At 44.8% G+C, this 14,317-nt stretch overlaps 1 protein-coding gene across 12 annotated transcripts in view; it reads right to left on the bottom strand.

Moving 5' to 3' along the window:
- Positions 1–14,317, bottom strand: part of BRF1 (BRF1 RNA polymerase III transcription initiation factor subunit) — a 481,847-nt gene that overhangs the window by 386,309 nt on the left and 81,221 nt on the right. For all 12 annotated transcript variants that reach the window (XR_010305870.1, XR_010305866.1, XR_010305858.1 and 9 more), the window contains exon 4: positions 574–605. Coding sequence is in view for 6 of the 12 variants with exons in the window: in XM_064159979.1 (XP_064016049.1) it covers positions 574–605 (32 nt within the window). In the remaining 6 variants the exon portion in view is untranslated. The remainder of the gene's footprint in view (positions 1–573; positions 606–14,317) is intronic.

Raw genomic sequence — 14,317 nt, 5'->3', positions numbered from 1 at the left:
GCTGGAGCAGCTCTGCTGTGAGGACAGACTGAAAGAGTTGGGGCTGTTGAGTTTGGAGAAGAGGAAGCTCCCAGGTGACCTTCTTGTGGCCTTCCAGGATCTGAAGGGGGCCTACAAAAAGCTGGGGAGGGACTTTTTAGGCTCTCAGGGAGTGACAGGACTAGGGGAAATGGAGCAAAGACAGAGGTGGTGAGATACAGGCTGGATGTGAGGAGGAAGTTCTTCACGCTGAGAGTGGTGAGAGGCTGGAATGGGTTGCCCTGGGAGGTGGTTGAGGCCCCATCCCTGGAGGTGTTTAAGGCCAGGCTGGATGAGGCTGTGGCCAGCCTGATGTAGGGTAGGGTATCCCTGTCCATGGCAGGGAGGGTTGGAACTAGATCATCCTTGTGGTCCCTTCCAACCCTGACTGATTCTATGATTTAATTTCACTGTACAATTATTCTGATACAGAAACCCAGAGGTTTTCCAACTCAGAATGTCTCAAATTTAAAACACCCCAGATAGCTCTTCACTTGCAATGAAACTTTAACATTTCAAAAGTTTAAAAAAGACAGCAAAAAAAATATACAATACCTGAAGAAGGTCACTGAGGTCAAGTAACATGTCTGTGAAGATGTCAAGGAAGACTCACACTGGTGGAATGTGACAGCGTTTCTTAATTTCATTACCAACAGGGGAAAAAAAGGAAGAAATTAATCCAAGTTTAGCTTTCAAAGAAAACAAATACAGACCAGGAAACTTGGATGCACCCATTCTGCCAGCAGGCAGCATCCAGCTAACAGCTCCACTTCCCAGAAAATGTGCCAGCACACGCTGCATTCACTGCACAAGTAGTCTATGTGGAGTGGTGATCTCAAAGCACAAGCCAACACCTTGTGTGACTCACAAGACTTGCCATATGCTGCAGTCTAAAACAGACCAAATTACAGCCAGCCCCAAAATAGCCAAACAACAAAAAACAAACCCCAAAACCCAACCAACACAAATAGAAGAGCCAAAACAGAACAATAATGTTAGCAAAGTACAATACTCTCATTACATTTCATTTAAGAATGAAAGACATCATCAGTCTCCTATGCCAGCTTAGAAGCACAGGATTGCAGAAAAACAGAGGGAAGAGCAACCTAAGAAAACTGCAATAAGTTTCTTTTGTCCTCTTCAAGGACCTGAGCACCCTCTTCCCCCCCTCCCAGCCCCACCTTTACCCCAGTCCCAAGGAAGAATGGAGGTTCAGCCAGGGGGTTAGGAAGCAAAGTGGATTAATCAGAGAAACAGCAGAGAGCCTAGAGAGAGAGAGATGCAGCTTGTAGCTCCCTAGCAGAAATGAGTTTTCTATGTTTGGATTCTTGTTCTTATACCTCTCAGCAAGCCTGTGAGTGAAGCAGACATCACCATTGTTTTCTTTCCACAGCCTATGATCTAGTTCTTCTCACCAAAACATTCTAGCTAGATTCATGGAAAGAGAAAATTGCTTGGGCTAATCTCCTCTGACCAAGCACATCAATGAAGTTTTCACTCCCTCCATCATATCCAATGCTGCCAAAAAAATGTCACTGTGTACCTTGTGGATGCACATGGAACTGAATAGCCAAAACCAAGCCAAGAACCACTGCAAATTTCAACTGATTGCACTGAACAAATCACAGAATCAAGCAGGTTGGAAGAGACCTCCAAGATCATCCAGGCCAACCTAGCACCCAGCACTAGCCAGTCAACTAGACCATGGCACTAAGTGCCTCAGCCAGGCTTTGCTTCAACACCTCCAGGGACAGTGACTCCACCACCTCCCTGGGCAGCCCATTCCAATGCCAATCACTCTCTCTGCCAACAACTTCCTCCTAAAATCCAGCCTAGACCTTCTCTGGCACAACTTGAGACTGTGTCCCCTTGTTCTGTTGCTGGTTGCCTGGCAGAAGAGACCAACCCCCACCTGGCTACAATGTCCCTTCAGGTAGTTGTAGACAGCAATGAGGTCACTCCTGAGCCTCCCACTCTCCAGGCTATGCACACTTATATTGTCTTGCAACAAATGAGGGAAAAACCCCACACCATTAAGCCTAAAGTGCAAAGGTAGCCCTCTCACTGCTATAAAAGTAGCAAACACAAGCTGGATCTCCTATCAGCTACTCAGGTGTGGCTTACACATTGTAAAAGAGTTCCAGTTTTACCATTAGAAGGAGTGTCCAAGTAAGGAGTGAAAGACAGAGAGTGTGTGAGGCAGGCAAAGAAAACGTAGGCGGAGGTGTATGTGTGTTTGTGTACGTAGCAATGTGCTAAGTAACCCAGTATTAAAAACCCACAGATGTCAGTGTAGTTTGGTACATTGCAGCAACACATGAATTAGAATCACAGGTCAGTCAGACTTGGAAGAGACCACAAGGATCATGTACTTCCAACCTCCTGCCATGGGTAGGGTGCCCCATGGAGGTGGGTAGGTTCAGGCTGGACGTGATGAGGAAGTTGTTGAGCATGAGAGTGGTGAGAGCCTGGAATGGGTTGCCCAGGGAGGTGGTTGAGGTCCCATGCCTGGAGGTGTTTAAGGCCAGGCTGGATGAGGCTGTGGCCAGCCTGATCTAGGCTAGCCTCTTCCCATGGCAGGAGGGGTTGGCACTAGATGATCCTTGTGGTCCCATCCAACCCTGACTGATTCTATGATTCTATAAGGTAGAAGGGTGGAAAGAAGGTGGAAGGGTGGTTGGAACCCCCTCCTTGGGAGTCTCGTTTCTGGGAGGGCTGTTGTGTTTCTGTATTACCTTTAATTTGTATATTTCACAGAATCATAGAATCAACCAGGTTGGAAGAGACCTCCAAGATCATCCAGTCCAACCTAGCACCCAGCCCTAGCCAGACAACTAGACCATGGGTCTAAATGCCTCATCCAGTCTATTTCTGTATATAGCTGCATCTATTTGTGATACATTGTAAGTATCTGCTTGTATACTGTGCTGAGCTGTAAATATAAAGCTTCATTTCTTAACTTCCAGCTGGCTTAGTCTGGGTTATGTCATAAGACTTGGGGGTGGGGTGGGTAACTCCCAAACCATCACAGGTGAAAACTCAGCAGATCTTTGAAAGTGTCCAAAATCCATTATTGACATTAATCTTAAATCCTAACACATGATGGAAATTGCTAACAAAAACAATTCACAAAACATACAGCTTAGAAATGTACACAGCACAATACGAAACGAAATGCAACTTTTTGGTCAAAGTACTGAGAAAAGAGAAGAAGAAAAGACTTTAACAATGCAATTGTCAGAGAATCATAACAAGTGTAAAGCTCAAACAGGTCTAGGTAGAAATCACTACACCAACTTTACACTTGAGAAATATTCTAGGCCTGAAAACTTTCCCAGCTTGTTACTAACTTGAAGTGTTTGCTATTCTATGCTTTCCATGAGATACCTTTGCCACTGAGAAACTAAAATTACCACTTGCATCTGATAAACTTCATCACAGCTTAAGAGAAATAACAAGAAGAAAACAAACCCCAGAGCACCACAAAACCAAAACAAACCCACCCAACCAAACAGCAAAACAAACACATGAAAAAGAAATCAAACCCAAAAAATCCCCCAAACCAGCACAGCAAAGCACCAAAGGAAAAGCAGGTTGAGGAATCAAAAGGAATGGTCACAGAATCTCTCTGCTGTTGCTGGAGACAGAGGAGGAATCAGGAACAGCAAATGTTGAAGTGAGATTTTCTAACCTAGGCATTTCAGTGACAGTCATGAAACCTAAATAGCAAACTACCCTTCATAGAATCATAGAATCAACCAGGTTGGAAGAGACCTCCAAGATCATCCAGGCCAACCTAGCACCTAGCCCTAGACAATCAACTAGACCATGGCATTAAGTGCCTCAGCCAGGCTTTGCTTCAACACCTCCAGGGACGGTGACTCCACCACCTCCCTGGGCAGCCCATTCCAATGCCAATCACTCTCTCTGCCAACAATTTCCTCCTAACATCTAGCCTAGACCTCCCCTGGCACAACTTGAGACTGTGTCCCCTTCTTCATCCTCCTTAAGATGATAAAAATGCTCTAGTGAAAGAGCTAAACTCAGTAGGACATTAGAACTGCTCAGGCTTTATGACTGTATGGGGAAAAACAACCCAACCAAGCAACAAAACCCCACAAACAAGCACCAAACCCACGCAAAAATCCTTCTTATCCAAGTAATAACAATAGATCACATGCATTTATGATGACCCAAGATTAGAGCTAGGAAGCTGGGAAATTCACTTGCAGGGCTTGGGCAACTCTGAAGCAAGTTAGTACTATACTATGGACACTAACACACAGTTGCTCTGCTCCTTAGAGAAGTTAGCTCAAGTGTCTACCGAAGCTGTAAGCAAAGGTCGCAGTAAAAATGTTGCATTTCTGGATTTCATTTAAGGTAGCCTCCAGCAATCTCTCTCCCTGATTAGATGTGTGGCTGCCACAGCAAAGCAAAAGCAAAGGGGAAATTTGAGTCATGCAGTAGCAATGGGTTGGCCTTTGCTGTGAATACTGTGAGCACAATTATCAGCAGGAAGTAGTTGTAAAAACAGGCAGTTGTTTTCAAACTCTGCTTCAGAGTTGGGAGGGTTCAGCAGCACATACAGCAGCAGCTGAAAACAGGAGATAATAGTTAATATGCATTCAGAATTTATATGATCTTAAGTGTTTTCTTTGAGGCTGAAAGAAAACAATGATAATGTTACAGACAGAGCCTGCTAGCACATGGAAAAGCTCTCACAGAGATAGAAAGCTACTGATACTGTAGCTATACAAAACAACAGGGCAAACTCATAAGTATTTAGACTATAAATGCACTTAAATGGGGGGAAAAAAAGGAACAGAAACAAGCATTTAACAGTTTAAACTGCTTTTGCTTTGCTCTTCATACTTTAAGCTAATTTCACCAAGGTATGCATTTGATTGTCCAACAGTAAAAACTTAAATCAAAATGAGTTAAGTCTAAAAGATTGACTTCAAAAGGTTTAATTCAAGGGAATCCTTTGACCAATGTGATGCAAGAAGTCAGACTGAGTGGCCAGAACACTACCTTTCTGCTGTTCTAATCCAGTAATCAGTGGATAAAGTAAGAGTCCTATGAATCACAGCAGTAATGATCTCACCCTCAGCACCAGAGGAAACAAAAGCTGATAATTAAATTAATAAAATGAGGAACCAAAAACCCAAAAATACCAAAACAAGCATGTGTTAGTCCTTCAGACAGTCCTGTGTTTTACATGTTTCAGCAATTGGCCAGTAGGACAAGGGAGGTTATTCTGCCCCTGTACTCAGCACTGCTCAGGCCACACCTTGAGTACTGTGTCCAGTTCTGAGCCCCTCAATTCAAGAGAGATGTTGAGATGCTGGAATATGTCCAGAGAAGGGCAACAAAGCTGGTGAGGGGCCTGGAACACAGCCCTGTGAGGAGAGGCTGAGGGAGCTGGGGGTGTGCAGCCTGCAGAAGAGGAGGCTCAGGGCAGAGCTCATTGCTGTCTACAACTACCTGAAGGGAGGCTGTAACCAGGTGGGGGGTGGCCTCTTCTCCCAGGCAACCAGCAATAGAACAAGGGGACACAGTCTCAAGTTGTGCCCGGGGAGGTCTAGGCTGGATGTTAGGAGGAAGTTGTTGCCAGAGAGAGTGATTGGCATTGGAATGGGCTGCCCAGGGAGGTGGTGGAGTCACTGTCCCTGGAGGTGTTGAAGAAAAGCCTGGCTGAGGCACTTAGTGCCACGGTCTAGTTGATCGTCTAGGGCTGGGTGCTAGGTTGGCCTGGATGATCTTGGAGGTCTCTTCCAACCTGATTGATTCTGTGATTTTAAAGTACTTAAATACCCTTGCTTTTCAGCATTAACATTTAGGAGGCAAAACTGCCATTTGCCCAGGTCATATAGAGAGATGCAGAAACACTGTGGAACACCTTTTTAAAAGAACAACTGCCATTTACCATAGAGCCCTTCCCTTCTGAAAATAATATATATCTTTAAAATAAACCTTTACTTTTATCTCTGGCAATCTACAATAATCAAATGACTTTGTGCTACTGCATCAGAACTCTTCTACTACATAGTGCATAGTTTATATTTGGGACATACAGGCACGTATAAGAAGACAAAGTGTCTACTGTTTATTTTAGTTAATTCATTTTTGTAGGATGCCCTCAAAGCTTTGTACTTATTTGTACAAGGTTACTACAAAATCAGCCATACTATGGAAAGAGGAGTAAAGCACATAGAAATCACGTCTGGAAGCCACTCGGCACAACTCTGACATCTGTAAGAGCAGTTGCCTCTACTAATGAAGCCTAATCTTTCTTTTCAGTTGAAGCTAATTTTTTCCTAGCTAAAAATGATAACCAGATCAATTAAATATTAAAAAAATATTTAAACAGAAGGTCACTCTGTGCTCCACAAGAGCAATTCAGATGGCTGCAAACAAAAAAGCAAAGCTTAAGAGGAAATTTGACCGAAAAGCAAAAAGATAGGTTGGACTGGATGATCTTGGAGGTCTCTTCCAACCTGGTTGATTCTATGATCCTATGATTTTCTGATTCTTAAAATGGAATTTTCTCAAGTTCTAAATGAAATTAAGTATTTACAGTTTCGGTGCATTAACCTACATAAGAGATGTAAACATCCAAGAAGCACTTACACTAATAAATTGTGCTAGTTTGAAACTAGCTGGAATGGTTTGGTGAGAAAGATGAGATCACAGGCTGTGAAAGAGAAAACAGTGGTGATGTCTACCTCACTCACAGGCGTGCTGAGAGGTGTAAGAACAAGAATCCAAACATAGATAAGGCACTGCTTCTGCTGGGGAGCTTGGAGCTGCATTTCTCTCTCTCTAGACTCTCTGCTGTTCTCTAATTAATCCACTTTGCTTCCTAACCCCCTGGCTGAACCTCCATTCTTCCTTGGGACTGGGGTAAGGGTGAGAGGGGTGGGAGAAGGTGGAAGGGCAGTTGGGAGCCCCTCCTGGGGACTCAGATTTCTGGGAGGGCTGCTGTGTTTCTGTATGAGCTTTTACCTTGTATCTTTCTGTATATACTGTAAATATCTGCTTGTATATTCTGCTAAGCTGTAAATATAAGTTTCATTCAAAGTTTCCAGAGCCAGCTAAATCTAGTCTGGGTGATCTCCGAAGTGTGTGAGGGGGTAGGTAACACCCAAACCATCACATAAATACATGCAGATAATATAAATGGCAGAGTGGACACAGAATTTAAATGATACCAGGGTGGAAAAAAAGAGAGCATTTGGCTGTCCCTCAAGCCAGTTTTCCACCTTTAAGTGCAATGTTATAGAATCATAGAATCAGTCAGGGTTGGAAGGGACCAAAAGGATCAGCTAGTTCCAAGCCCTCCTGCCATGGACAGGGACACCCTACCCTAGATCAGGCTGCCCACAGCCCCATCCAGCCTAGCCTTAAACACAGTATCATCATCATCATCAGGGTTGGAAGAGACCTCACAGATCATCAAGTCCAACACCTCCAGCCATGGCGCCTCAACCACCTCCCTGGGCAACCCAGTCCAGCCTCCCACCACACTCATGCTGAACAACTTCCTCCCCACATCCAGGCTGATGTCCATTTCACAAAATTCCCTTTCCATATTTTCATACATCAAATGATTTCTGGTGATGACTTCTCACTCTTTTGTATCTGCTGCTTTAGCAACTTTCAGACTGTTAATGAGCAATTAATTAAAACTGACTGACAGCAGTAATTTTTTTAAAGCAAACATTTCTTTTCCCAATGAAACAGAATTAAAGTGATTAGAAAATAAGAATGAAAACCAGTTCTTCTGTAGAAAACTCACTTGTGATAACTCCAATAAAAGATTTACCCTGAGGCTTAAATCCCACAAAAGAGAGTTTCCAAAACGTAAGTTTGCAATTCTGTTCGTGCAAAGAATCTGCATTGTGCAGTCTCTACTTCAGTACAGAAATAAAAGCAGCACTTAACATCAAACAGGTAATCACAAATGCCATTTCTATAAACAGCTATCTTCATTTATGTGTAGATTTAACACATGAGAAAACAGCTTGCTCTTTAGTCTGTAGGGTTTTTTCACCTTTCATCTTTGTTTGAGGGGAAAAAAACCCAAACACAACCAACCCATCAAGAGTATTTTTCTGTATTGTAAATCCCCAAGTTAAGGATAAAAAGTAATGCCACAGTCTTTCCCCTGGTGAATCAGAATGTTCCTTTGGAATCATAGAATCAACCAGGTTGGAAGAGACCTCCAAGATCATCCAGTCCAACCTAGCACCCAGCCCTAGGCAGTCAACTAGACCATGGCACTAAGTGCCTCAGCCAGGCTTTTCTTCAACACCTCCAGGGATGGTGACTCCACCACCTCCCTGGGCAGCCCATTCCAATGCCAATCACTCTCTCTGACAACAACTTCCTCCTAACATCCAGCCTAGACCTCTCATGGCACAACTTGAGACTGTGTCCCCTTGTTCTGTTGCTGCTTGCCTGGCAGAAGAGACCAATCCCCACCTGGCTACAGCCTCCCTTCAGGGAGTTGTAGACAGCAATGAGCTCTGCCCTGAGCCTCCTCTTCTCCAAGATAAACACCCTCAGCTCCCTCAGCCTCTCCTCACAGGGCTGTGCTCCAGACCCCTCAACAGCTTCATTGCCCTTCTCTGGACACATTCCAGCACCTCAACATCTCTCTTGAATTGAGGGGCCCAGAATTGGACACAGCACTCAAGGTATGGCCTGACCAGTGCTGAGTACAGGGGCAGAATAACCTCCCTTGTTCTGCTGGCCACACTCTTCCTGATACAGGCCAGGATGCCATTGGCTCTCTTGGCCACCTGGGCACACTGCTGGCTCATCTTCAGACTACTCTCTACCAGTACCCCCAGGTCCCTTTCCTCCTGGCTGCTCTCAGCCACTCTGTCCCCAGCCTGTAGCTCTGCTTGGGGTTGCTGTGACCAAAGTTTAGAGCCCTGCACTTGGCCTTGTTCAATCTCATCCTGTTGGCCTCTGCCCACCCATCCAGCCTGTCTAGGTCTCTCTGCAGGGCTCTCCTATCCTCCAACAGATCAACACCTGCTCCTAGCGTGGTGTCGCATGCAAACTTATGATGCTAGGCTCAATCCCCTGGTCAAGATCATTGATAAAGATGCTGAACAGGACTGGGCCCAGCACTGATCCCTGGGGGACATCACTAGTGACTAGCAGTTCCCTTTCAGCATGTGCAATGTTGCTGTCTTCATAGTTAAGACAAAGTTAGCAGCAGTAATCCAGCGACGCACAACCACCTAGGCAGCTAGGGGACAGGCATGTCAGACTCCTTCAGCCTGCTCAATTTCATGGCATCAACAGAAAGGGTCAGAGTGTCACTTTCTGGCTTACTAAGATCTGAATTAGCTTCTGACACTAGTTCTCTCCTCCTCCAGTGACTGCAGACAAAATCTAGGCCAAGTGGGCTGCTGAGTGGCGCCACAGCCGGTTAGACTGGATGGATCCGACGCCTGCGAGCTACATTAGCCTTCAGATTCCCCAATGAATGTACAGCTCAGTCTTTACTAAATTAGTGCTGTAGTTTCTCATAATAATTGTCTTCAGAGTCATTCCCATTTAGAGGAACATTTTCAAAAGCAGGCTGGGCTAGCTGAATATGCAGAGAGTGTTCACAGCACTTTTGAGAATGCTGCCCTTGGAGAATACACTCTTCAAAGGATTGGGGCTAGGCTGTATTTCTAGTACTACTGACTGCAAGTAAATAACCTGCTTTGTGAGATATTGCAGTGTATTTACATAGTCACATGTAAATTTACTGCACAGTGCAACACAGCCAAAACAAAGTTAGAAAAGCATTTCTTCTCCCAAGATGCTTCTACAGACAACTCTCAGTTATTCAGAGTACTGGATGGATAAACCGTGCAAAAAATGTATGTACTAAGCTACCAAAAGTTAGCATATTTACTTTGGGAAAAGACAATTTAGGCAAAGAATGAGTATGCAAATATTAATTTCAAAGCTTTGAGAGACAGAAGGTTAATCTTCAACCTGCATGAAGTGACCATATATAAATAACAGTTGGCTATATTCAAACAACTAAAAGTCTCCAAAGAAAGAGAGACCCTGTCCCCTGTGAATAGTAAATTGAACAAGCACTAGTGAGGGAAAACAAGAGAGGTTGCTAGGAGAAGCAAGGTTTAAGGAAGAACTTAAAAGAAGAGCAGGGCTGGCAGACAAGAATGGGAGAGGCACCAGGAAAGGAACAAAGCTCAAGCTGCAAGGGAAAAGAAGAGGGAAGAATAAAATCACCACAGAAAACATCCAGCATCTGAAAGGAGCTCAAGCAGGTAAGCAGTTATGAAACTTCACAATCCAGAGATCTGCACATGAATACTTGATAATGAATGCCACACCTTGAGTCCTGCGTCCAGTTCTGGATCACTCAATTCAAGAGAGATGTTGAGGTGCTAGAATGTGTCCAGAGAAGAGCAACAAAGCTGGTGAGGGGCCTGGAACACAGCCCTGTGAGGAGAGGCTGAGGGAGCTGGGGGTGTGCAGCCTGCAGAAGAGAAGGCTCAGGGCAGACCTCATTGCTGTCTACAACTACCTGAAAGGGAGGCTGTAGCCAGGTGGGGTTGGCCTCTTCTCCCAGACAACCAGCAACAGAACAAGGGGACACAGTCTCAAGTTGTGTCGAGGGAAGTATAGGCTGAATGTTAGGTGGAAGTTCTTCACAGAGAGAGTGATTGGCATTGGAATGGGCTGCCCAGGGAGGTGGTGGAGGCACCATCCCTGGAGGTGTTGAAGAAAAGCCTGGATGAGGCACTTGGTGCCATGGTCTAGTTGACTGGACAGGGCTGGGTGACAGGTTGGACTGGATGATCTTGGAGGTCTCTTCCATCCTGGATGATTCTATGACTCTACGAATGAAGTGGGCATTAAAAATAAAAAGCATTTGGGAAGGAGGAGATTGGTAGTAGAGATTTCAGTGCATCTAAGTAAATTAGTTAATTTCTCTCTTTTCCTTGTGTACAAAGCCTGTAAAGGTTATGACTCTTGTACCAGCAGCAAAAGAACTAAACTCAGAGGGAAGAACTATTCTGAGATGACAACTGGACATTCCAGCACAGCACCAACACATGTTTGGTAATGTAAAGCAAGTTGGCTGAGACAGAGAAGTGACAGAAAGTAGAAGCAGAGAAAAAACATTTCTTGCTCAGAGGTGGCAATGGACAACCAGCACTGTCATGAGCCTGACACTCTACTGTTCAGAAAACTGCAAATGCCAGAGTTTGTCAAGAAAAAAGTCACAACAAAACCAAGCCACAACAAAACAAAACAAACCCTACACCAAAAAAGCCCCAAACCCAACAAACCAACAACCACCACAAACCAACCGAATAATCTCAACCAGCTTGCCCTGAAATGGTCCTGGCTCATTATCACCCCCTTCCCTGGGCTGCTATCTGTGCAGCAACACAGCAAGCCAGCCTAGGGAACTGTCCAAAATACTTCACTTTGCCCACTTTTAATTGGATTAAGTCCCCAGTTCACCATAACCGCACTAACACCTGGGCTGATAGAAGGCAGAGGATGGACTGGGGGAGGACTGTGCAGGCAAGGACAAAGCAAGATGACTGCTTTCTGAAGCCATGCCAGCTCACAACATCTGAAAGCATTCATCAAACCTAGAGCCTCAGACAATCTCTCAGTCACCCACCCCACCTTCTCAAATGTCTCTTTTAAGTAACACTGTTTGCAGAGCCCTTCCCAGCTTTCTCAAAACACAGAGACCTACCTTATCTGAAAGAGAAACCTTACAGCAAACAAGGAGCAAAAGCCTGCAGAGTGACTACTTTATAGTAAACCAAAGTCTTATAAAACTGATAACATCTGCCTTGTTTGAAGTACACACACAGTTCCTGTGTGAAAATTCATCACAGTCCTGCTCTGGTTTACCCACAGTCAACACCCAGCTATATTATTTTTTAAGTGGTATTACAGTGTTCAATTAAACCAGGAGAAAACCAAATTCTGTAGATATGGAATGTTTTACATTTTTCATGGTTGAAGTCAAGTGTTACATCTTTGTTTTCATACCCACACTGAGGCTAAGGCACTGGTATTAAGAGCTCTTGAGAGTATTATCTCAACAGAGCTCTGCTAGGATGGCAGCGTGGCAGATGCTGTACCCAGCACAGGGACATGGCAGGCTTTGCACAGAAACTCAGGCACTGCTTTCCCCTCAGTGTCAGTGAATTGGCTTTATCCATGCATAGGCATTACTTAATACCTTATACACATAACTGCCACTCATTTAGCAGAACAGTTTTTACACTAGAGCCTTTGTTTAAAGAAAAAGAACAGCTTCAAAAAAATGAATCTCTGCCATTCTGAGGCTGCTGACTCTTTAATGGCCTTTGGTGGCAAGTACAGGATCAGATTCTGAGGTGCTGGAAGGTGTCCAGAGAAGGGGGACAAAGCTGGTGCGGGGCCTAGAACACAAACCCTATGAGGAGAGGCTGAGGGAGCTGGGGGTGTTTAGCCTGGAGAAGAGGAGGCTCAGGAGTGACCTCATTGCTGTCTACAACTACCTGAAGGGAGGCTGTAGCCAGGTGGGGGTTGGTCTCTTCTGCCAGGCAACCAGCAATAGAACAAGGGGACACAGACTCAAGTTGTGCCAGGGTAGGTATAGGCTGGATGTTAGGAGGAAGTTCTTCACAGAGAGAGTGATTTCCCATTGGAATGGGCTGCCCAGGGAGGTGGTGGAGGCACCGTCCCTGGGGGTCTTTAAAGAAAAGACTGGATGAGGCACTTAGTGCCATGGTCTGGTTGATTGGATAGGGCTGGGTGCTAGGTTGGACTGGATGATCTTGGAGGTCTCTTCCAACCTGGCTGATTCTATGATTCTATGATTCTAACTCCTCCAGGCAGTTTGGTTTAGTCATTTTCAGTACAATAAACAGAGAACGTGGATCTAAAATGATGCACCACATCAGTAGGCTGAAGAAAACTCCAAGCCCTGCTTTCACTTTAAGAAATGCCTACACTAAACATAAAAAGAGATTCCTACACGTTCACTGTAGCAGAAACCTGCGTCAGTTGTAACAGCACTGTATAGAGAATTGGATTTTCATTAAAGAGAGTTACATTTTCTAAACTGGGCTTGCCTTATGGCTCATGAATATCAGCTTATCCCAAATGAATTACTAATAAAGCATTTTACCAAACAGAGAACAATGCAGCTTGCACAAGCTATGCTTTACAGTGCCACTGTAAGAGCATTCAAGGGAGGTTTACTTAGCAATGTGGGAGCAAAAAATTCACATTACCTCCCTGTATCTTGGGATACAGTAACAGACACAACCAATGGAGTTCAGAGAATCAACCAGGTTGGAGGAGACCTCCAAGACCATCCAGGCCAACCTAGCACCCAGCCCTGTCCAGTCAACCAGACCATGGCACCAAGTGCCTCATCCAGGCTTTTCTTCAACACCTCCAGGGACAGCAACTCCACCACCTAGCAGAAGAGACCAATCCCCACTTGGCTACAGCCTCCCTTCAGGGATCTGTAGACAGCAATGAGATCTCTCCTGAGCCTCCTCTTCTCCAAGATAAACAGCCCCAGTTCCCTCAGCCTGTCCATAAAGGGTTTGTGTTCCAGGCCCTTCACCAGCTTCATTGCCCTTCTCTGGACACATTCCAGCACCTCAACATCTCTCTTGAATTGAGGAGCCCAGAACTGGACACAGCACTCAAGGTGTGGCCTGACCAGTGCTGAGCACAGGGGAAGAATAACCTCCCTTGTCCTACTGGCCACACTGCTCCTGATACAGGCCAGGATGCCACTGGCTTTCTTGGCCACCCGGGCACACTGCTGGCTCATTTTCAGCTACTCTTTACCAGTACCCCCAGGTCCCTTTCTTCCTGGCAGCTCTCCAGCCACTCTGTCCCATCTAACAAGTGGGTTTATGATACGCAAATCAACATAGATATTTGTCCCTCTGTCCAAAACATGTGAAAAGGGCTTAAGACTTAAGTGACATCATGACAATAAAGAGGCACAATGTGTAGCACAGATTCAGTCCCTCCTTTCAAGTATGCCAGTCTTAATTATCATACCTCTGTCATCCAGAGCACATAGCTATGAAGCTCCTATAATGCATATTACATTGAATATAGGATTTTAAATTTCATTTGATTTTGCACCAATTTGCTCTCAATTGTCAGTGTCAAAAATGATAAAGGAAGTGTCAACTCCTTGTTTATTAGTTATTCATCTTTATAAAGGAATCTTTAAGGAGCAAAAGGAAAATCCTTTAATGGAGAAAGGTGTGTGGGA

The sequence above is a fragment of the Pogoniulus pusillus genome, chromosome 1, assembly GCF_015220805.1.
Source record: "Pogoniulus pusillus isolate bPogPus1 chromosome 1, bPogPus1.pri, whole genome shotgun sequence".
In the NCBI taxonomy this organism is placed as follows: Eukaryota; Metazoa; Chordata; class Aves; order Piciformes; family Lybiidae; genus Pogoniulus; species Pogoniulus pusillus.
This window is presented reverse-complemented; position numbering and strand designations above follow the sequence as displayed.